Genomic DNA, 24315 nt, shown 5'->3' on the forward strand with positions numbered 1-24315 from the left:
TGCTTCTTTCTGAAAATGGGATTTCTAAATAGTCCCTATAATGAGAGAATTATAAATATGGAGTAAATCAAATGTAAGATAATGAATCTCTCAGTAGCGCTGATGCTAATGATGTTCTATCAGAATATTTATTCAGAATATCACCTGTGTGTTCTTTCCAAACATGACTATTGAGCTGTAGAGCTAATACAAATTTTTAAATATTTTTCCCAATATGCTGATAAATGACTCTCCATATGTACTGTAAACGCATTATCTTATTCTTCTATACTACAACAAAGCAAGGATATTTTTTATGTTTTATGTTGGAAAAAAATAAAAAAATACTTTGAAAAACAAACAAACAAAGCAAGGATATACTAAATGGTTTTTGGTGTCTCTGTTAGTTTCCCTGTGTTGTTAGTGCACAAGAGAAGTGTGCTAGTTTAATACATTTGAGTGTCTTGAGATTGGCTGGGATGGCGGAAGTATACACAACCCAGTTAATAAATTTCAGAACACAGTCTGAGCATGTTCTTGAGATACAGATTTGGGTCAATTCATACATCAGCAGAGACCTCTGGGGCTTCTTCCCATGCCACTTCAACAATGTCTGGATGGCAGAAGTATGGGTGGAAGGCTAGGACCAGATTTCTTTTTCATCTCTACAATAGGACAAGTCAAGGAACTAATGTTAATGAATAAGTTCAAACAGAGGTATCCATCGCAAAGAAGTCCAGTTTAATTCTAAGAATCTGTTGTTTTAAAATAGATCTTCTGATATAGAAGAATATTAGGTTGGAGTGGCCTAGAAATCTCTTAAATCAAAATAAGTAAACACTGGCAGGATGTGGGAAGAGAATCACCGACTCTGCCAAATAACTAAAGAACTATTAATTCTTTTTTCCTCTCTTCTGAAATGCCACAATTATTTAGAGTCAGATTTCTTTTGCTGTGGCGAATATTTGTAACAGTTTTCCTGTACATACTTTTAGTGATATTTTGAACCATTAAACATATTAGAAATATTTTTGGGGATTATTAACCACAGTTCTTCCTATTAAACACCTTATTAATAATTCTGAAATAAAAGATTTCATAATCCAGATTTTGTTTTTAAAAATCCATGAAAAATCCGGGAAGCAAGTAAGTGCTTTGGTTGAGAAAAACTAATATTTAATGAATGTTACAATGCTTACAACCTTTACTGATGTGTTGTTTTAATGTTTCGATTTTGAAATGCTTCATAGTTTTACTCAGAAGTACCCACCAGTGAAGTTCTTATCTGAAAAGGACCGTAAAAGAATTTTGGTAAGTTCAGCCCTTGTTTGAGGCTAGTCAATTATTCTCGGTTTTTAAAATAAAATAATGAAAACAAAGTTAGAAGTGGGTCCAAACTGAAAAGGAAATATCTTACTTTGTGAAAAATTGTACAGGGATCCAAGCCAATCTTTTGCTGAGCCTACTCAAGCTTGCATGTCTGTGGCAGTTTGGTGGAGCAACTGTTTATTTCTGTTTTGTTGAGCATCCTACAGGCTGCCCCACTGACCCCCAGGGCTGTTTCCAATCAAATGGAAGTTAATTAACTGCTTCCATGATTTCTAGGGTTTGCCCAGTTCAGAGAAGAAACAATGTATGGAGATTAATCTTTAATTAATATTGTCAAAAAGGAGAATTGATTGAGCAATGCTTTGTTTGATATTCCATGCAGTTAAGAACCTCTTAGAAACTACTCTTTGTAATCTTAAAATAGAAAGCAATAATAAATAAAATCCCCCATAAAGGATTAGTCATAAGACATGTGCATTTCTGTATTAAAATGGAAAGGTAACAGGCTTGAACTTGGTATGTGGCGAAGTGACACTTTTAATTTCATTGAGTCTCTCAATGAATAATGCAGTGTGATTATCTTCATTTGAGCAACGTCTCGTGTGATGCATCTAATGAGATCCTTCTATATTCTGGAACAGTAGCTTTTCAAATTACTGGTGAACCATACAAGTGAGCAACTTCAGATGCATTCCAGCATATTTTTAATGTGGCCACTAACATAGTTGTTTTAAAAAAATCAGGCAATATTATTTATGTTAGCTAAAAAGTAAGCTATACAGAAATAATATGTGATTACCATCAATGATGGGAGATTAAGCCTTTCTGGAAACATTTCTATTATTTTCTTTTTCCATGGAAAATATTAACCTCATATCTGTGACTGCGCCAATTGCTTTACATCCCTCATGGTAATTTGCATAAAATAATTTCCATCCCAAATTTGACAAAGGCTCCAGCTAAGCACTCTTTAAACCTATATCACAATGTAATGTGGTCCCTAATCAACAAAACCTTTACTTTGTTTCACCCCTTGCTGTTTAGTAACCCCTCTCAGCCTCTTTTCACACTACTGGCTGAAATGTTTTCAGGTCTTCAGCAGGAGTGAAATCCATCAGGTTCTGATAGGTTCTGGAGAACCGGTAGTGGAAATTTTTAACAGTTCAGAGAACCGGTAGCGGAAATTTTGAGTAGTTTGGAGAACCGGCAAATACCACCTCTGGCTGGCTCCAGAGTGGGAGGGGAATGGGGATTTTGCAGTATCCTTCCCCTGGAGTGGGGTGTGAATGGAGATTTTGCAGTATCCTTCCCCTGCCATGCTCACCAAGCCACACCACACCCACCAAGCCACGTCCACAGAACCAGTTTTTTAAAAAATTTGCATCTTCCAAAACTACCCAATCAGGTGCCTTTTCAGTATCTTCCAGATTGGCAGCTTCAGTGCCAATCGAATTAGTGACCTGTTCTAGAAGCCCTTCATCTTGTCATTAGGGAGAAGACCTGACCCAAAGCAGTTCCAGTTGATGGGCCCAGCTTTGTTGTGGTGAATCGCATCACTGTTGGCTTTAGAACAAATTGCATCTCCATTATAACACAAATCTTTTTAATGTTTCATACACACCTAATATCAGTTTTTAAAGTTCAGTGAAATAATTATGCAGAAGAAAAGGTGCACACCTCTTGTTTCCTATTCTCAGGTTGTACTCACAAAAAAAAAAATACTTTCATAATTTAAATGTTCCAAGGGAAGTTGTATAAATGTTTTCCTTCATTGATTATATTGTGTTAATGCAGACATTTGTGGTGGTGTTCAAATACATGCTTAGATATAAGACATACATCAGATGGTAAACACATGTATGATTCTCATGCTATCTGATACAAAGGAAGTAGCATGTAAAATGGAACAGATTTCAAACTGTGCAAGTTAATGTTTCTATATTTATACAGAATCTCCTACAATACAGAATATTTCCTAATCCAATTTTTGTATATGTTTACACAGTACTGTATTTAAAAAGAACAGGAAAGTGCTAAAATAGTTCATTTTGGAGACCAAAGAATATGCTTAATGGGAAGATTTTCCTTAGCCAAGACACTTATTTAATTTTAAAAGTGAGCAATAGGATTGTTCTAGAAACTCTAAAATTTCTTGTTATGCACCAAGACAAATTCAATGTCCAATAACACTTGGCCAATAAAGAATTCTATTCTATTCTAAAAAGAAATATCAATTCCAAATAGCACATGAAAGAAGATGGAATTTCCACCCTAAGTCATTGTGGTTGTTAAGCAGGTCAGCTCATGTCTCACTCAATTTTACAACTTTTTATGATGAGTCACTGCTGTCATTAAGTGAACAACATGATCATTTTCTCAAATGAGGGTTGTTGGGTTTTTTTGAAAAAATCACTGGACACCAGCAAAAAAATGTCACAAATTGTAGTTATGTGACTGCAGGATGCTGTAACCAGTCCTAAATGTGAGCCGGTTGCCAAATCCTGGAAATGTGTGACCACATGACTCCAGAAGAGAGTACAGCAGTCATAACTTTGAAGATGGATCATAAGTACCTTTTGGAGAATGTCTGTTATAACTTTGAATAATCAGTAAGCAACTTGTTAAGGGAGGACCACTTATACAAATGAATGAATGAATTAATAGTTTATGGTTCATAAATCTCTTATTAAAATACTGGGCCAAAAATGTGTTGATATTAGTCTCTGTGGCACTGAGATTGGATGATGTACCATTTTGAGAAGCATTTTATTTTCTCTAAGGACATCATCTACCTGTCCTACCAAATCAGGTAGGGTGGACAAACTCTTAGTCCCTTTTATAATTTTCTGTTGCATGCTCTTCTCCCACAAATCTAGTACACATGTAGTAGCTTTTGTGGTATGATTATTTTAAAAAATGCTGTACTCAGTGTTATGAACACTTCTAATCTGGCATCTGGAACCTTTCAATGAGAATTTAGTTTAAAGAACATTTTTCCTACTGTCAAATTTTTGAACATTGTGGGACAGTAATTAATGACTTGGATCCTATGGGACCCTTTGATCCTATGGGTAGCAAATAGAATTTCACTTGCACAGTAGGATGTTGTTAACTGGAACAATTTGTGGCATATCCTACAATGCTTTTGGGAAGCCTACAAACCCTTGAGGTTGTCATAATGCTGAGAATTCTCAGTGTATTTTGAGGGCACCAGGTTGGAGATATTTGCTGCAGTAAGTAAGTGTTGCACTGCACCAGGAGCATGTATTTATTTGCAAACATTGCTATTGATTGCTTGTATTGGGTAGACACACTAAACTTTTAACATAATTTAAAATAAAATAGATTTTTTAATCCTTAATAGATCAATATGGGTTTTTTCCTTTTGTTCACTTTATCAGTCATTTTAACTAAATAATATTAAATAATAGAGAATTATAATTTTTAAATGGGCTGACTTATCAAATTCAAGTAGAAAAACATTCCTTTTTTACTCCACATGTAATTTTCTACCCCTGCCCCCTTCGATACATTTTATCATTGTAAAAGACAGTAATTAACGAATGAATAGCCAAGTTGGCATATGTTCAAGACTCATCCACTATTAGTTATTTGGAATATCTGCAATCACTTTAGTCTCACAGCTGCTCTATAGCTTGTCTTGGTTGAATACCAAAAATTGGCTCCTACACAGTTGACCCTTAGGAAATTGTCATATTAAACTGAAGCCCATTTGTTTTCTTCACAGTTCAATAGTGCACAGTTATTTTCTATGGTCTTTGGAATGTTGTGGATAATTAGGACTTCTAAATGGTACCAACTAAAGATCTTTGTATTTCTATGACAAACTAGATGACCTATAATTTTTTCCCATTATCTGTGCAAAATTGATGAGAAGTCTTAAGGAAAACCAAGAGAAAATGGGCCTTTGCTCAAAATGTAGTTCTGCTTAATTCCTTTATTTAATAGTGAAATAGTAGCTGTGGGAAGAGACCTCCTAATGGAGAAAGTGATGCAACAGTTTTGGATTGCCTGACTGTATTATAACCCTTCTGTGGACAATCTGGGTCTGCATGTCTCTCTTGTTTTGTCAGCCTCCACATCTTCATGAAAAGCTTGCATGTTAAAATGGCAAAATCCTCTGTTTGATTAAAAATTATGTTCTCAACACATACGAAATATATCCTTCACAATGTGCGAATATACTGTATTGGGCACTAAAGTCCTACTTCTCTTCCTATATCTTACTTTACTTCTTTGCTAAACTAAAGGGAAATTTCTTTGGGGAGGTGAGATTGTAAACATTAAGTACCTATGGTTTGTTTAATTGATCTGAAGGAAAATCTTGTATGTGGCTTCTCAGATGCTCAGATGCTAAAAGAATTTTGAATGCTATTGTTCTTTTATGTAATGTTTGTGGACTTTTTGTCTGGTATTTTCATTTAAAATAGAAGAAAAATTTATATGCAAACTGTCCTAATGCAGATAACTGGAGGAGCAGGGTTTGTGGGTTCTCATCTTACTGACAAACTAATGATGGATGGCCATGAAGTTACAGTTGTGGACAACTTCTTTACGGGCAGGAAAAGAAACGTGGAACACTGGATTGGCCATGAGAACTTTGAACTGATTAATCATGATGTCGTAGAGCCCCTGTACATTGAAGGTGAGTATCCTGAGACATACATGCTGGTTATGACAGTAAGGAAGAATTCTTCTCTTTGCATGAAGTGCTTTCTCTGTGTGGTTGGAATGTCTCTACAATAGCTTCTTCTGGTATCCTCAAGGTTGTTAAATCTCATTTTCCATAATCCTTAGACAGGATGGTGTACACTGAGTGATTATTCTGGTATTTTACATTCAAGTAGAAGCTTGATACTTTCCTTTCAAGACTAAAGCAGGTTGTTTTGATCTTATTGGAGGTGTGTGATATGCTATTCTGAACATTGCAGAAGTTTTCAGAGCTTGAAATCTTTTGAATCTGATATGATATACTATTGCATTCACCCATACATGAAGAGCTGGATATACTGGCTTGTACAGGCAACTGTCATTGGAAGTATTGAAATTCCTAGGAAATTGATATGGTGGATGCGTTTTCCCTAATTATACCAGTATATGATTGATATAACTAGAGATCTTACCAAATTAGGATGACCTTGGTTTTAAATTGAACAAATTTCCAAGTTCTCCAAATTTTATCCAATTGGAGTCAATTTGATATTGATCATAGCAAGTAGGGAATTTGGCCTCTACCATGCATGCATCTGAAGATTCAGACGATACAATACTGCCTTTCTTCATTGTGATTTGAAATCATATGGAGATACCATCCTGGAATGCCTGGTCCTGGTTTTTAGTATAGAGGAGAGCTTTAATTATCCTAAGAAAAGGAGAAGGAGCATCAATGATGGAGAATAGGAACAAGGCTTTTCAGTGACAATTTTACTCCTGGGTTTAATATTTTTTCCATATCTGATTCAATCCCCTTTACCTGAGTTCATCTGCAGGTTTATTCTATAATATTTTGCTTACAGAATCAGATACTTCATAGTGCAAAATATCTTCTCCATCGGTCTACAACAAAATGAAAATATAGGTGTAGAAGTCATCATTGATTGTAATTCTTGAATTGGCAGAAAAAAAATTCACCCAAGTGACTTTTGGAAAGAAATTCATAAGGAACCTGTTAGCATTGTGAATGTTTTATAAACATTTTGAATCAGTCATTGGAAAATAGTGACACAGGACTTGAAGAATTACTTTGCCATGGCTTGCTAAAGTGCCTTGCATGTTTACTTTCTGATTTTTGAGGAAGATCCTCAGTCCTAAGCAGTCCGTGACTGTGGATGAGGATTTAAAGAATTGACTACCTGGCAGAGCTGGCTTTCTTATTATAGTTACTGTGGACATGTTCACAAGTGCTTTTTCTGGCTACCTATCTCAATCTGTTTTCTCAAGATGCATCTTGCCTACATGTGCATGTAACCTAATACAGAAGATCTTGCAGTTGAAAAATAGCTTTCACCTGTGCAAATTAATCATCTGATAAAAACTGGCGGCTTGAATTTTCCATAATATCTTTGATGGTCTGCTCTTCAGCAAAATGAGTTCACCTTGTTTCAGCTTTGATTACCCTACACTATAGAGCAGAGCCTATGAAATATCCCAGAATTCCAAGATGTGTAACTTGCACTCTAATTCCGATTCTTTTAGGATATTGGTTACAAGAAGAGTGTCTTTCAATAATAAACGGGGTTTGACATGCATGTATCTAAAGCTGAAAAGTACTGTTATTATTTTGTTGAATCTCATAATTTTTTAAATCATTTAATGTAAAATAAATTCGATCTCTCTCTCTCTATCTCTCTATCTATCTATCTATCTATCTATCTATCTATCTATCTCTGTGTTTCTTTTTCTGTTTCTTTTCTTTTTTCCATAGTGGACCAGATTTATCACTTAGCTTCTCCAGCTTCTCCTCCAAATTACATGTATAATCCCATAAAGACATTAAAGACAAACACAATTGGAACATTAAATATGTTAGGTGAGTATAAAGTTTAAGTGCAACGTTATTTTCATGTTTACTTAGGAAGGGTAAAACTCAGCATTCTCATTTAATTTTTCCATTGGCATGTCCCTCTGTAGTTGTATATTGTTGCATATTGATCTCCTGTTTGATCTGAAATGCTAAAAAGAAGTTCTGAGCTGAATTTAGCAGTTCACACAACATGCTAAGACAAAATATGTTTTGTTTTGCAACAGACAAGCAGCATGCTGATACTTGCCACATTGCATGTACTTGTTCAGGAATTCAACTGGAGGGTAGGGTTGACAATCCACTTGTGGAAGGGTATGCAGCTTGCACCAGCATGTGGCTCAATCAGCAGTAAATTCTTGGTTGCCAAAGACCCCATTTACAATTTTGAATACAGTTGAGGGCCCCATAGTGTACAAAGACACATTATGCATATAGACAGGTTGAATGTTTAAAGCAGTTTCTTTTAAGTATTGCAGAGGATTTGGCATGATTGAACATTGTGTTGTCAGTTTTCAACAATCATGATCAACATGGGACTCCAGAGCCGGCAAAAAGCTGTCAATTGCCCAGCTTGTCTTAGCAGTGTGAACGTGTGTATCTGCATGGGTGTGTGCTTATACCTCTGTGTATGTGAGAATACAGACCTAACCAGAATAAAGGCATGCTGAGCTTGTATGTGCCAACATGGTGGTTGAAGCAGCCCTTATACAGTAGCTGAATTGCCAAGAGGTTATTCTTAATAGAGAATGTAAGCAAATATTCATGTCTAATACAATTTAAAATTATTTCCATTCCATTGAGAAATTTAGTTTTGAAGCTGTTACCAAAGAACCTACTATAATAATACCAAGGCAATTCAGCCCATGCTTATCATTGAAAATTGTGACAGATTGCAGTGAGAAGGAATTCACAAATCTGGTAAATGACAGATTCTGTACCACTGCTTTGGCTCAGATAGCAAAGAATATTTAATAGTGCAGAGCAAAAAAACAATTTTATGGGAAAATGTTCAAGGCAAATCACTAAGTAGTGGCTCAGAAATAGAAAAGAACATTCAGAATAGAACAGAACATTCACCAATAATATTCCTAGATGTATCTACTTTAAGAGATAAATCTGAATCTTTTTATTTAGAATTAAATTGTGCAATGTAATTGAAATGTAGCTGGGGGCACATTTGGAATTTTATCATATTAAAAAATAGTTGCAATCTTGCCCAGATAGAAAAATGGTGTAACTGAGGACATGGCCACTCATAAAAGGTCATTTGCCAGAAGGCATATTGACCCAGGGCCATCCCAGTGGGATCATTGTACCCCTGAAGGATCACTCCTGCAAATCAATAGGGTGGGTGATTTTATTTATTTTATTTATTTATACATTCAGTTTCTGTAGCCGCCCATCTCAAACAATGACTCTGGGCAGCTTACAATTCAATATAAATATGTACACATCAGTGGTGGGTTTCAAATTTTTTTACTACCGGTTCTGTGGGTGTGGCTTGGTAGGAGTGGCATGGCTTGGTGGGCATGGCAGGGGAAGGATACTGTAAAATCTCCATTCCCACCTCACTCCAGGGAAGGTTACTGCAAAATCTCCATTTCCTCCCGATCAGCTGGGACTTGGGAGGCAGAGAATAGATGGGGGCGGGGCCAGTCAGAATTTTTACTACCAGTTCTCTGAACTACTCAAAATTTCCGCTACTGGTTCTCCAGAACTGGTCAGAACCTGCTGAAACCCACCTCTGATACACACACTGAAATTAAAACAATTAAACATTATAAAACAAAAACAAAATAGTATAGGGAGCCTAGTGGATTTTTGCCTGGGAATGTTTTGGTACCCCCAGGCTCCAAGTTGATATTCCCTGTCTTAAAATGTTGTTTGCTCTGTTAAAGTGTTAAGTCAGTGTTTCTCAACCTTGGTCTCTTGAAGATGGATGGACTTCAACTCCTAGCCAACTTTGCTTTGCTAGCTGGGAATTTTGGGAGTTGAAGTCTACCCATCTTCAAGTGACCAAGGTTGAAAACAACTGTATTAAGTAATTATAGATGGATTATTTGCCTGCGTACACATATATGGTTAAAGCCACTCGTTATAATGGATTCTTATATCCTTTGTTTTGTAGCTTTCAGCCTTGATGTTCTTGATTTTTAATGGCAGGATGAGAATAAACTTTTCATTTTCACCTTAGATTGATCACTCACTCGCTCACTTACTTATTTTATTACATTTTGGTTTGTAATCCTTTCACAGAGGTTAGAACTAAAGGGACAGAAGGTTATGTGACACCTGCTGCAAATAACAATAAATTCCAGATTATAAATCATTTTCAACTGCCTGTGCTAATAATATAATGAACCCTCATAGCAAAGAAGTAATATACAATATTACCTGGCTACAAGCTCTTCTAAAAACTCTTAAAACTGGTACAAATTTTCTTGGCATAGTTAAATACTTCTTGAATCACACATCAGCATTTGTTCTGTCCTGAAAGAAATGCTGATGTGTAGTATTTTACTTCAGGGTTGGTTGAAATAAAATAAAAGATATGTCTGCTCCTTTTAAAAAAATATGTCCTCTTTTTGTTAAGGTTTAGCAAAACGTGTTGGAGCCCGTCTTCTCCTTGCATCCACTTCTGAAGTGTATGGAGGTAAGAAGTGACTGATATGGGAAGTTCCACTTCATAAAGGCTTTATTGATTACATTGTTTTCTTCACCTCACTTATCTTCCATTTAAAGTATGAACAATTTGTTTGTTTCCTGCCACCAAACATATCCCAAACACCTTCCTCCTCCTATTTTCCCCATAACAATCCTGTGAGGTGGGTTGGCTTGAGAGAATGTGACTGGCCCAAAGTTATCCAGCCGGCTTTCATGGCTAAGGCGAGACTTGAAACTCATGGTCTCCTGATTTCTAGCCTGGTGCCTTAACCACTAGATCAAACTGGCTTTCCATAGATAATTGGCTGTATGGTGATGATGATTGACAAATCATCCATATTTTCTGTTACACTACTTTACTCTTTAATTATGAGTTACTGTAATTTGATTACATTCAACTTGACATATTGTTTTGTTCTGAGTTTGGCATCCTAATGCCATCAAAATGTTCAAATAATAGTTCCCATGTTCCCTGACCAATGGCCATTTTAATGGAGGCCTATAAGAATTGTAATCCAATTATAAAAGACGAAGTTCGTTTGCCAAGCCATGGTGTAGAAATGCAGTACAGTCAAACCTTCTTCATTCTTACTAATGGAGGTTGATTTCTTTGGGAATTTATGTTGATGGAAACTGAAATTAATTCAGATATGAAGAGATTTAAAATGTACAGTTTAAGCTATATCGGTGATATGACTATTGAACAATTTGTGAACAGAATATGTGGGATATCTTAATTTTTTTATTTATTCCATTCATTCAATTTATATAAATCCCATCTCAAATATATGATGGGGGGCTCAGAAACCATTAAAAGCAATATAAAAACACCAATACAATAAAAAACTGCAATAGAAGAACAATAAAAATATTTTTAAAACATACATTATCACCATGGTATGTTTGAACAATTTGTCATTGTAACATTGCAGATAATTAAAGGACCCTTTGTATTGATAGGTGTGTTCTTTTATCCTTTCTCAATTGAGTAACTGCAATAAAGCATTTTAGCAGAACTCTAATTATCCAATCAATTTTTTTTAAAAAAACCTCAGTTGTAAATAAATTAATTTTGTATCGGATGATACTGTGGCTCAGAAGAAAGAATTCCACTTGTTTTTAGTAGTGCCCAGCAAAATTAAATCAAAGTAGAAATGGAAAGAATTTTTTTTTTCTTTAATTTATATGCCGCCCTTCTCCGGAGACTCAGGGCGGCTTACAATGCGCTAAGCAATAGCCTTCATACTTTTGTATATTTATACAAAGTCAGTTTATTGCCCCCACAATCTGGGTCCTCATTTCACCTACCTTTGAAAGGATGGAAGGCTGAGTCAACCTTGAGCCTGGTGAGATTTGAACTTGCAGTAATTGCAAGCAGCAGATGTTAATCTGTTAATAACAGTGCTTTAGTCCACTGTACTACAGGCTAAAAATTACTAAAAATTGACTGTTTTAGGCATAGCTCTTTTTCTATTTTATATAAATTAAGGCAATTCTCTCTCCTTTTTTTAAAAAATCAAAACCCTGATGCCTTTCTAGAAAATTCTGGTGCTCAATAGCAATTTTTAAACTGGCTATGTTTGAGCTATATGATCAGCATATTACCTTTTTTCTAATAGATTTTGTTTGTCCTTCATTAAATTTTTTTAATGGCCCATATATTCTCTGTGTGTGGAACACACACACACACACACACACACACACACACACACACACACACCTCTCAATTGACTGGGATCAATTACAAATAAATTAAGTTCCCAGAATTGCACTAAAACTATAGGTATTTCAAGGAAATTGAACAGATGGTTCCAGAAAGATAAGAAAAAGAAGTTTTCAAGACAGGAAAGACATTCACGTAACATTTTGCTGAGCTCTGCTATCCATGATTCTATAGAATAGCCTTTTTTCTCCTCTGTGTGGTCCATTCCTGCATGGAATGGCTAAATAATAATAATTTTAAAAAAAATAAAATAATAATAATAGTAATAGTAGTAATAGTGATGATGATGATGATAATAATAATAATACAAAACACATCAAAAAATTGCAGTTTCCTTCAATAACACCAGCGGAACTGCAAAAAAACTGCGCTACTTGGAACATCATATATTTTAAGAAGGTACTTGGTTGATACCTAGAACGTTGGCAGCAACGTGTATCAACCATTAGCACCAGTCAATGGTATTTGTGATGCATTTTTGAATGTTCAGTTGACTAAGTTTCATGTTTAATGAATAAAGTAAATAATAATAACAACAACAACAACAACAACCTTTATTGTCACTGCACCACATATGTACAATGAGATTGGTGGAGCTCCCTCAGTGCACCCCCCCCCAACACAGTACAACTCACAGTGAAGACAGAAAATTCCTAACCAATAAATTATATTAACAAACACCCAGTCCTATTGCACCAGTGTGAACATGTTACACGTTGCGCCGGCCCTGCAAGTCCATCATACTACGTAATTATGATGTTATTTCACATTCAGGAGTCTGACAGCCCATGGATAGAAACTCTTCTTCAGCCTGTTTGTGCGGCTGGCTATGCTTCTATATCTCTTTCCGGATGGTAGGAGGGTAAAGAAATGCTGACCAGGGTGTGAGTCATCCCTGAGGATTTTCCTCACTCTTCTAAGGCAGCGAGCCCTAGCGATCTCATCTAGTGGTATCGGGACAGCCCACGATGTTTTGTGCGGTGCTCACCATCCTCTGTAATGTTTTTCTATCCGTGGCTGTCAGGCCAGCATGCCATACCGTGATGCAATAAGTGAGAATGCTTTCTGTTGTGGACTGGTAAAAGGAGGTCATCAGTTCCACCCTGTTTTTACGCAAGACCCTAAGGAAATGGAAAACCTGTACTGAATTGTGAACCTGGGAAACTAAGTATTCCACACATCCTTAGGTCAAAGTTAGAAAAATATGTCCCATCAAAAGTAATTAATATTAATACTGTTACTTGTTATTGGATAACTGAAAGCTCCCTCCCCCTTTTTTTTTTCTTTCAAGATCCTGAAGTTCACCCACAAAATGAAGATTACTGGGGTCATGTGAATCCTATTGGACCTAGAGCATGTTATGATGAAGGAAAGAGAGTTGCTGAAACCATGTGCTATGCCTATATGAAGCAGGTATTGAGGGCAAAGTTTGCACAGTAATAACATTTGTGTGTGAGAGAATGTGCCTTCAAGTCAGTGTTGATTCCTGGTGGCACACAGGACTAGCCCTGCAGTTTTCTTGGCAATGTTTTTTTTTTTCTGAAATGGTTGCCATTTCCTTCTTCCCAAGGTCACCCAATTGTCTTTATGTCTTGGTAGGACTAAAATTCACAGTCTCCCAGCTTCTAGCCTGCTGCCCTAATCACTATGCAATCTGGCTCTTAGTCATAACATTATACAGGTAGTCTTCAGCTTCTGACCATAATTGAGCCTAAAATTTATGTGGATAAGTGAGAAATTTGTTAAGTGATTTTTGGCCTATTTTATGACTTTTCTTGCCACATTTGTTAAGTAAACCACTGCAGTTGTTAAGTTAGTAACAAACGTAACTAACTTAAGTGTTGTTAAGTGGATCTGGCTTCTCCATTGACTTGACTTGTTAAAAGGTTGCAAAAAGATATCATATGACCTCATACCCTGCAACCATCATAATATGAACCAGTTGTCAAGTGTCCAAATGTAAATACATGACCATGGGGATGCTGCAAAGGTCATAGGTTTGAAAAGTGGTCATAAATCACTTTTTTCAGTGCCACTGTAACTTCGAAAGGTCACTAAATGAACTGTTGTAAGTAGTAAGAGAACTGCCTGTAGTCCAGAATTTGAAAAATGAGTGTAATACTAAGGCACTTACGAATGCAAAATATATCAGGTGTGAGATAAGTAATTATCTTTGGGGGCTGAAGGCAGCCTTTGGTCTTTCTGTTAATCCCATCTTTTTTTTCATATATATTGATACAAAAATCTTTTTTTTCATCACTTGTTTTCTGGGGTGGGTAGATGTTATTTTTTGTTTGTTTATTCGGTCACAGTAAACTGTTTGTGGACTGATGCATATTATTCTCTCAGTAACTGCTTCTTGAGTTCTGATAAACCTGTGTTTGTTATTTTTTTATTTTGTTTTTATCCCTCCTTTATTATATCCTGTTTCCCCGAAAATAAGACCCTGATTTATATTTTTTTAAACCCGGAAATAAGTGCTTGGCCTTATTGCCATGCGCTCAAAAGCCCAATTGGGTTTATTATCAGGGGATGTCTTATTTTGGACGAAACAGGGTAGTTATAAATAATTCAAGGCGGTGAAAATACCTAATACTTCTACCTCCTCCTGTTTTCCCCATAACAATAGCCCAGTAAGGTGGATTGTACTGAGAGTGTGTGACTGGCCCAAAGTCACCAAGAAGGTTTTCATTTATAAGGCGAGACTAAAACTCAGTCTCCTGGTTTCTAGTCTATATCTTAACCACTAGACCAAACTAGCCAGCATCTAAACATTTTGTCTCCTCTGGGCTTCTTTTTAAGATTGCCTTTGGTTTTCCTAAACATCCAAAGCCTTCTCCAGTAACAAAAGCTTTAGCTTTATCATTAGCTTTATTGATGTTTTCAGTATACAGTTAATTTTACTTTATCTAGTTGATTTTTTTTTTATTATTTTTTTGGATAGGAACAAGGTTGTTGGGAAGTTAAGAATAAACTAGTTAAATGGTTCTTTACGTTTCATCCTATGTGGTGAATTTCATTTTCTAATCTATAGTTGCTAAGTTACTAAAAAGGCAGATAGGCTATACAAATATTATAAGAGGCAGTCTAAATTCTAATACTTTCTGGCATTTCTTCTAGAAATATTATAAAGAGAACAAATAATTGAGACATGTTTGGCAACATTTCCTGCTGTTGTCAGGATCTATAAACATTCATGGCATCCTCAAGAGTATCTGTTTTGTTTACTAGTGCTTCGTGTCCCCAAAAGCCTAACAAAAATTGATTTAGTTTAATCAGAAATACTCCTGACAGATCATTATATTATCCTTCCAAAGAGAAATCTCTGAGAAGGAGTTCTTGCAACAATGCTACAAACCAGTCTTCCCCATCTTGTACAGTCCCAATATGCTGGACTCCAACTCTCATAATTGCTAACCCATTTTAGAGGCTGGCTGGGATGATGGGACTGTTGTAGCAGATATTTGAAGGACACTGTGTTGGCGAGTAATAGATCTATAGCTGAACTTTTGTTTTGTTTTGTTTTTTAATGACCCCATAATCCCTAAGTCGGGACATATCCCTGGAGTCGGGGCAACTGAATGGAGTTGAGTGTTTATTGGCCAGATGCCCTTCCTGTCATCAATACAGAGTTTGCAACAGATAATTTCACATTGTGCCCAGAGAGAGAAATATCTGCCGCTACCTAGGATCGAACTCACAGCCTCCTGATTGTGAGGTGAGAGCTCCACCTCTAGGTCACTGCACCACTCTGATCTATAACTGAACTGCACCATATGAAATCATTACAATTGTATGTTTTTGTGGGTATGTCTTATTCTGGAATAATACAAAAAATATGATTTTCAATAGAATTTTTTCAAGATGCTATTTTTCTTGTCCTTTCAGGAAGGTGTTGAAGTAAGAGTTGCCCGAATCTTCAATACATTTGGTCCCCGGATGCACATGAATGATGGCAGAGTTGTTAGTAACTTTATCTTGCAAGCTCTTCAAGGAGAACCCTTAACTGTATGTATTCATCTTCTTGTCCATTCAGTTTAATGACTGTGTGGCAAAGACAAATCAAAGTCTGCCATTTTGTGAAATCTCACAGGATCAATATTTTAGTAAAGAATCTTAAATTAAAAATTTAAACATTCTAATGCATCATCTAATATTTAATCACATAAGCACATTGTGTTGTACTCAGAAGTGCCATTTAATATTCAGATACCTAAGGTTATAGAAATTGTTTCTAAGACATGGAAGATTCATTGGTAAGAAATCAAGTGAAGTCTTCAACCAAATAGGTGAACTGTTTCTATTAAAAACTGTTCCTGAATTGAAATGGCTTCTTTTAAAATAACGTTGAAAGCTGCTGCTGAGTTTTAACGATTTAAATATTTACAATAAAGTAATGCTTTTATCTTAGAATGGCAGAGAAGTTTTGCAATATAAAAGTAAAGGATTTTTAGGCAAGGATGTATTGAAATCCTTTTGAAGAACAATGGAATCTCATGAGATTCAGCCTTTTCAAAATTGCAATATTTTGTTTTCTGGCAAACAACCATATACTAGCAGAATGCTTGTAATCTGCTTACTGGAAAGATTGTTGCTAAGACACTTAGTAGGCAGTCTCTCAACTTGCGCGAAAAAGATTTAAATTCTTTATAAATTGTCAGAAAAGCCAGCATGGGTAACTTAGTTTTATTTTTTGCCAACTTAAGAACATTTTTTTCTTTCTCATTTGTAAAGCAAATTGATAATTATTTGGGGCATGTTCTACTATGAAATCTTTTTTTTAAAAAAAACCAAATTCTTCCAAAAAATGCAATGTTGAAAATAATGGATTTTTTAATTGGTAAGAATTGCTAGACATGAACAAACGATCATGAAAATGAACAAATAGATCAATATGAAATAGTTCTGTTGGTTTGTATCTTGGATAGGAAGCCTGTTGATGGCACTTCATGAACCCAGAGAAAAATTAATGTGTACTTAAGAGGTCTATAATAAGATTATTCTCCATATAACTTCAGATAATCATTTGGTAAATCAGGATAAACAAGGATACATGGATGGTACTTGTACGTCACTGCAAAGTGGTATCTTTGCTATGCATATTTATGTCATTTTTAATTCTTCCAGGTATATGGGCCTGGCACTCAAACCAGAGCATTCCAGTATGTCAGGTATACATTTTTATGTTGAATTCAACTCAATCTTCTTATGGCCTTTAGCTAGCCAATGTTAATTGTTTCAAGAATTTTGTGGGAAAGCTTTTTCCACATGCCATAGTTTTGCTATATAACTTTTCAGCACTTTTCCTGAGTAGTTTCATTCATGTGGCCCATTATCTGGTAGCACTTTTTAAAAACTATTTGTAGGAATTTGTATGGGGAGAGCATTATAATTACAGTATTTTTCGGAGTATAAGACACACCTTTTCCCAAAAGTGGGTGAAAATCTGGGTGCGTCTTTTACTCTGAATGTAGCCCCGCCCAGCTTCTCAAACGGAGGTTTCAGAAGCTGAAAAAAGCATCAGAAACGAAGCTTCAGAAAAGAAGCCCCCAAACAGAGCTTCAGAGGCTTTTTTTTCTGAAGCTCTGTTTTGGAGTCTTTCAGAGGCAGGAAAAAAAGTTTTTTCTGAAACTGCGTTTCAGAAGTTTCAGAGGCAGGAAAAAAAGCAAAAAAAAAAAGCAAGGCACAGAGCTCACAACCAAGGAACCTGTTCCTAAAATTGACCTCTGGGAACAGCTGATTCCCAGTATTCCGGGAGGCCGATCCACCTGCCAATCAGCTTTTTTCTTATTTTCCTCCCCAAAAACTAAGGTACATCTTATATTCCGGTGCATCTTATACTCCGAAAAATATGGTATATTTTTTCTAGCTAACTGCCTCAAAACTAAAAGAAAAATAAAGTAGTAATAACTACCAATTCTGAATGTTGGTGGTGTGCTCACCTCAAAGGCAAGAATTCTGACAAATTAGATCAGTGTTTGTCTTCTAGAACTTCTCATTACTGCTAGCAAGTTGAACCTCCATCTAGCATACGATTACGTAAACAACTCTTTGTACAGTTTGCATTGCAGATGTGAAGAATGATAATCATCACTCATCTAAAAATGTTGCATACCAAGAATGCCGTTGGGTGGCTTATCATCTTTGCTGGGAGAATCCCAAACTTATAATTCTAGAAAACTCAGCTTTTAAAAGCTCCTACTTAGGAACTTAATAACATTTTAATTTTTTTAAAAAGTCATAAAATTACACTGTTTTCTACCCATCAAACCACTGACTAAATATTTCTGAGCACCAACAACATCGGTTCAGTCCTGGTGCAGCTATTTTAAGAGACAGCGATGAGTTGTAAATGTTGAATCTACTTGTCAGGGATGAAGGGGGAAGTTTCTTCCGCTTATGTTTTCTTTTCTTTTTTGTAAATAAGATTTACACTTTTTAGATGCTTTTTCTTTCTTTTCCTTTTTATGTATTTGTTTTTGTATTTGTTATATCTATTTAACATAATCTTTAATAATGTTAAAAGAAAAGGTCACCGCTGAAAATAACTGTCATACTGTACATCCTGGCTTTATTCTCTCATTGCAAGGTGCTGCTTTAAATAATTGTTGCAAATAAATAATTATTGTTTTAGATTAAAAAGTTAGAAAGGAGCAAATGAGCCATCTGTCCAAAGAGTTCCAATTATGTATATTTGCTGGTCGAACCTTGGCCCAAGCAGAGGCTTGGTGTTGGGTTAGCCATTCAGGTATTTGTTTGGAGCAGAGTGTGGGAAATTTATCCACCCACGACAGAGTGGAATGTTTATCTAGCAGTGCCTTGGCTACATTTAATTGAGCCCAGCCCAGCAGGGATACAATGTCTATTTATACCCACACTATTTGTCTTAATTTTTACAGAACGGGAAAAAGTCAATATAAATTGCTTAGTAATAATCATAAATACACACATACACACAAAATGACTCTTAAGAAGCAAAAGAAGTGTTAGAAGCCTCTGGGTTTCCTGTTTTTTTCCTTAAACCATTACTGCCATCTTCTGCTGAATATGTGAATATGCAGTTTTCTTTGTAGGAGAGCATTTTTTCAGTTTTAGCCAGCATAATGGTGGCTTAACACTAACCTAAAATAACCACATTATTTTAGCAAATATTAGCATATTTGTGCTAATATTAAAAATTATGTGACTTTGCTGTTCCAAATTCATTTATGCCTATGCATCTACATTTATTGAATTTTGTGGGGGAGAAAAATCACATAGCTTAATTATAAAAAAGAGGAATTCCCCTCCCTCATTTCTTAAAGGGGCTAAGGAACCTAAATTTCTTTCCTTATTACATAGTTATCCAGAGTGAATTTGCCTATCAATGTTCATTATGCTCTTAATGCCAAAGTTAAGTATGACAAGCAGAAATGTTCCAAAGAAGGAGATGAAAATAATCAACAAGGTGACAAAAATCATGCAGTCAGTGTCCTTCCCCCTGCTTGCCTGCATCATGGCTGGGCAGGTATTGATTGCATAGATGTGGCCGCCATCTTGAATTCCTGATGCCCATGAATACCTGTGAGGATTACAGTGGAAGAGTCACATTATATTTTGTTTTGAAATTTTCTACTCAGGCAGTTCATAGCAGACTTACAATGAGAGGTAACTGAATATACAGTACATGTTTGTTCCTAGACTCTCTATAAGCTATCCATTTACTTGAGTAAACTACATTTCTGCTCTCTTTAAAGCATGGCTACCAGTGGTGGGTTGCTACCAGTTCTATCCAGATTGGCGAACCGGTAGTGGTGGCAGGAGGCTCCGCCCACCCCGCCAGACACTTCTGCGCATGCACAGAAGCATTGCGCACATACGAACACATGTGCATGCACGAGCAAACTGGTAGTGACGGGTTTTGCAACCCAATACTGATGGCTACACATGCTGAACCTTGCCAAAAGTTGTTAGTAAATGTCATTGTGTAATAATTTAATAATTAACATAATTAAGGCCAAAAGAAACAATTCAATTAGCTACTTTTAATCTATATAATTCATTTATCTCTTGAATTGGCCACATTGGTGATTAAAATGTGGGCCATGATGTACCACACTCAAAACCAACTCTAGTTTTCAGTCTAATAAAAGTTCCCCACCCTGATTTTAAAGTTTTATCATGTTCTGCACCTAAATCTGACACCCTGATAACTCATTCATCCCATTGTTTCAATTGGCACATTGTGTCTTTTGTGAAAATTGTTTAGGCGGAAATGTTTTGCTTTGTCCTTTCATGTATATTCAGCGTAAGTTGCTGTGGTTTACTTGCTTTAGCTTCTGTTCATGGGTATCAGCAGAAGCTTCCTGTTTCATCCCAAAGGTGAAGGTCATATGGCACTGCATGTATAAAAGGGATGGGACTTTGTCAGTTTCGGCCCCCTTGACCACTGCCCCCGCCCCATGCCACTGCTTACAGTAAAACTTCCCCCAAGAGAATATTTTTTCCTCAGCATCAGCACTTTGCAAGGCCATACCATAAATAAATCAGGAAATAACTCTCAGCTCATATTGTCTTTATCTTTTTTTTCCAGTGACCTTGTGAATGGGCTCGTGGCCTTAATGAATAGCAACGTTAGCAGTCCTGTTAACTTGGTAAACAAAACACTCTTGTTGTTATAAACCTTAATGGGAAATTGAGTAAAGTAGTATGGAAATAAAATAGCACCTCCAAATTCAGAGTGCATGGAATCAATCTGTGCTGGGACGTAGCCTTTTGTATTTTCCTGATCTGAAAATTGCAATAGGCCCATCACCATCACCAGTACCTCCTTCTGCTTCTCATTGTTATTAAAAACACAAACACCATATGAGGACAAACAAGCATGGTGCAATTTTTCTACTTTAAATGCAGTGAGTTCTATTATATCTGCATTATATCTCCAAATAAGGCCTTTGCAGACCCCTTTTTATAAATCCATTTTTTAAATCCATTTTTGCATGCAGTGTGCTGCTTTTGTAATTATATTCTTGCCTCATAATATTTCATCTCTCTGAGTTTTTGTTACTAAATCAGAAAGTAACTAAAACCATTGAGGTTCCTGATAGTAAAAATTTCTACTGAACATAGTATGATCTGAGATGTAAAATGCATTTCCTTAGGTTTGACCTCAGGAGTGGTGTGAAAACAATAGGAATTTCTGCTAGAACAAGGATTCCAGTCTTTGGATCACTCTTTTACTTTAGGAATTCCTGTGGTAGATTCCATTCAGGAACAGAGAATTCTGCAATTGGGATGCAATTGTAATTTATTAGCTGAATATTCAGGAAATAACTCTTTATGGAAGATCAAAACCTATATTTTCCTCCTACTTATTGTACTTAAATAATGAATTTGTACTATTGTGCTATATAATACCATTATACTATAACTATTGTACTATTGTACTGTAAACATTATTTTAATAATACTTGTTATATCTCTAGGGGAATCCAGAGGAACATTCTATTCTAGAATTTGCCCAGTTAATTAAAAAGCTTGTGGGTAAGTACATTTAAATTACTTTGTAAAGAAAATATAGAGCTTGGTGATATGTGTCTCCTATTGATTGTTCCACGGAAGGTAATCAATTTAATAAATAAGTCAGTTCAAATTATTTAATTTGGAGCTGCTACTAGAAAACCCAATGAAGATGTAATTAACTAAAAAAAAAGGAAAGAAAAATTATAGGCCTATAAATACTAAAAATTCTGTGATCCACGTGTACCTTTATGTGTACAATGCATTGTATAGTTTTTGACTTATGATTGGTCACTTAGCAACTCTTCAAAATTATGACAGAGCCCCCAAAAGGTATTTACAACCCAGTTTCAAAGTTCTAATGTCAGCCTCCTGTAGGAGGTGACCAGGCTGAGCCGAAGGGAGTGGTCAAATGAGTCTCTGCACACCCACAAGAGATCTAAGTCCAGCCCACCGTGAATGGCTTTCTTAACTCTCACTCATTTCGCTTGACCGCTGATTGGTCAGATTCTTGTAGAGCGCTTAAGCTTGCAATAAATCTTTATACTTATTTGAACTGCCTGAATCTCCTGATTTCCTCGGCACTTGACATCTCCACAGTTGCATGACCATATTTTGGGTGTTTGGCAATTAGATAGCATTTGCAGCTATTTGCCACACCCTGTGATCATGTGACCATGATTATAGGATAGTTTTGTCGGAAACTGGTGTTTACTTCTGGTTTCTGGCAAAAACTAGCTCACAGCAAACAATGGTTTCACTTAACAACTGGATCAGTCACATGATGACTCACATTATGAACATCATGACTTACAACTATGATTGCAAGGCTGACTTACAGTTGCAAGTCAAGGACTACCAGTGTTATTATGTTATTACTTTTGATGCGGGATGCCTTGCAGAAGGATATTATCTCTTTTCAGAAATTGAAATTGTAACAGCAGTCACTCAACAATATGACTAATTATAAAATGTGTTTACAGGCAGTGGAAGTGAAATCCAGTTTCTGTCAGAAGCCCAAGATGATCCTCAAAAAAGGAAGCCAGATATCAAGAAAGCCAAATTATTGCTTGGTTGGGAACCTGTGGTACGTAATGTTTATCAATGGCATTGTAGTTTCAAAATGTAATATTATTTATTTCATACCATTTAAGGCAAGTTGTTGTGATTTATTCTGTGGTGTGCTTCCTTTTGGGGATAGGAGAAAGAGACATTTTTTAAAAACAGATTCTTTATATAAAGCAAGTTAATTAAACTCAGGAGAAACTCCAAAAGCCAGTCATTATAAATGTCCAGTTTTTGCTATTTCCAATTTTATCAAATTGGAAAACAAGCAAACTTCCATGAATGTTTCCACAAATTGAGGAGATAGTTTTAGGAAGCAGGGTTTTAGTACTACAAATAAGCACCACATATTCTGTAAGCATGGATAATCCTCTCTCTTTCTCTCTGGAACAGGTTCCATTGGAAGAAGGTTTAAATAAAGCAATTCATTATTTTCGGAAAGAACTGGAATATCAAGCAAATAATCAATATATTCCTAAACCAAAACCTGCTAGGATAAAAAAAGGAAGAAGCAGACATAACTAAAAATTCAATTGGACAAGAAATGACATTTCTTACCTTGGATTTGAGAAGATGTCATATGTCTTTTGGTAAAGACTTCAGAACAGGTATCATGAAGAAAAAAAAAACTGGAATTTCACTCTGAAGCTTGCTTTAAAGAAGTGGATGTGCCTCAACAAGAAAACTGCAGTTCTTGCCTTGCACTTTTTAAATCTGTCTTTTTATGTAAAATAGATGCATCCTTTTTTAGTATCTTCAGGTTTTATATCTTGCTGTGACATCATTTGTTATAACTGTCCTTGACAGTTTTATTTACTGGTTTCTTTGTGAAGCTGCGCATAAGATAAGAAGGGCAGAATTGCCAATTTATTTATAAAATGGGTACTTTAAATGAGAGAGACTATGCATAAAGGAAAAAAAAGTAGCAGTATTGTCAGATGACAAACACTGGCATTTAGAAAATATCTGTACAAGAGTTTTATGTATTCCTTAAACCCCTTCCCCTCCCGCACCCAACATTTAGTTCTAGTTGCACATTTGAATTTGAACTATTTCCACTGATAAATGCTATTTTAAATCACTACTGTATTGTGCATACTCTGGGCAAAAGTTAATGTATTATTGGCTACCAGTGGTTGAATATGCTATTTTAATAAAACACTGAACCTTACAGATTTAAGTAAAAGAAAAGTCTGTGGTTGTGGACATATTATTATATAGGTATAGCAGACTGTGTAACATCTGTCTCTGAGTAACTGATTCTTTTAATCAATATTTTGTGAGGTTTTTAGATAGTATATCTTTTATGAATACAGTTCAATTACAAATAATCCTGTAAAATTAAATTAAAAATCAAGTAAGACCAGTAGTGGGTTTCAATTTCAGCCGCTACTGGTTCACTCGTGGGTGCGCTTGTGCTCGTGATGCTTCTGCGCATGCACAGAAGCTTCTGCGCATGCATAGAGACATCCGGGTGGGTGGGCGGAGCCTCCCACCGCCGCCGCTATCGGTT

At 35.9% G+C, this 24315-nt stretch overlaps 1 protein-coding gene across 3 annotated transcripts in view; it reads left to right on the top strand.

The window, feature by feature from the left end:
- The window catches only part of UXS1 (UDP-glucuronate decarboxylase 1), a 51190-nt gene extending 27217 nt beyond the window's left edge, over positions 1 to 23973 (top strand). For all 3 annotated transcript variants that reach the window (XM_070943285.1, XM_070943283.1, XM_070943284.1), the window contains exons 5-15: positions 1230 to 1290; positions 5794 to 5974; positions 7754 to 7858; positions 10446 to 10505; positions 13531 to 13652; positions 16128 to 16247; positions 17367 to 17410; positions 20812 to 20872; positions 21704 to 21761; positions 22721 to 22824; positions 23196 to 23973. In XM_070943285.1, the coding sequence (XP_070799386.1) occupies positions 1230 to 1290; positions 5794 to 5974; positions 7754 to 7858; positions 10446 to 10505; positions 13531 to 13652; positions 16128 to 16247; positions 17367 to 17410; positions 20812 to 20872; positions 21704 to 21761; positions 22721 to 22824; positions 23196 to 23327 (1048 nt within the window). In that variant the 3' untranslated portion in view covers positions 23328 to 23973. The remainder of the gene's footprint in view (positions 1 to 1229; positions 1291 to 5793; positions 5975 to 7753; positions 7859 to 10445; positions 10506 to 13530; positions 13653 to 16127; positions 16248 to 17366; positions 17411 to 20811; positions 20873 to 21703; positions 21762 to 22720; positions 22825 to 23195) is intronic.
- The last annotated feature ends 342 nt before the right edge of the window (positions 23974 to 24315 follow it).

Source organism: Pituophis catenifer, unplaced genomic scaffold (genome assembly GCF_029215685.1).
Source record: "Pituophis catenifer annectens isolate HBS135680 unplaced genomic scaffold, rPitCat1.0.hap2 SCAF_4, whole genome shotgun sequence".
In the NCBI taxonomy this organism is placed as follows: Eukaryota; Metazoa; Chordata; class Lepidosauria; order Squamata; family Colubridae; genus Pituophis; species Pituophis catenifer.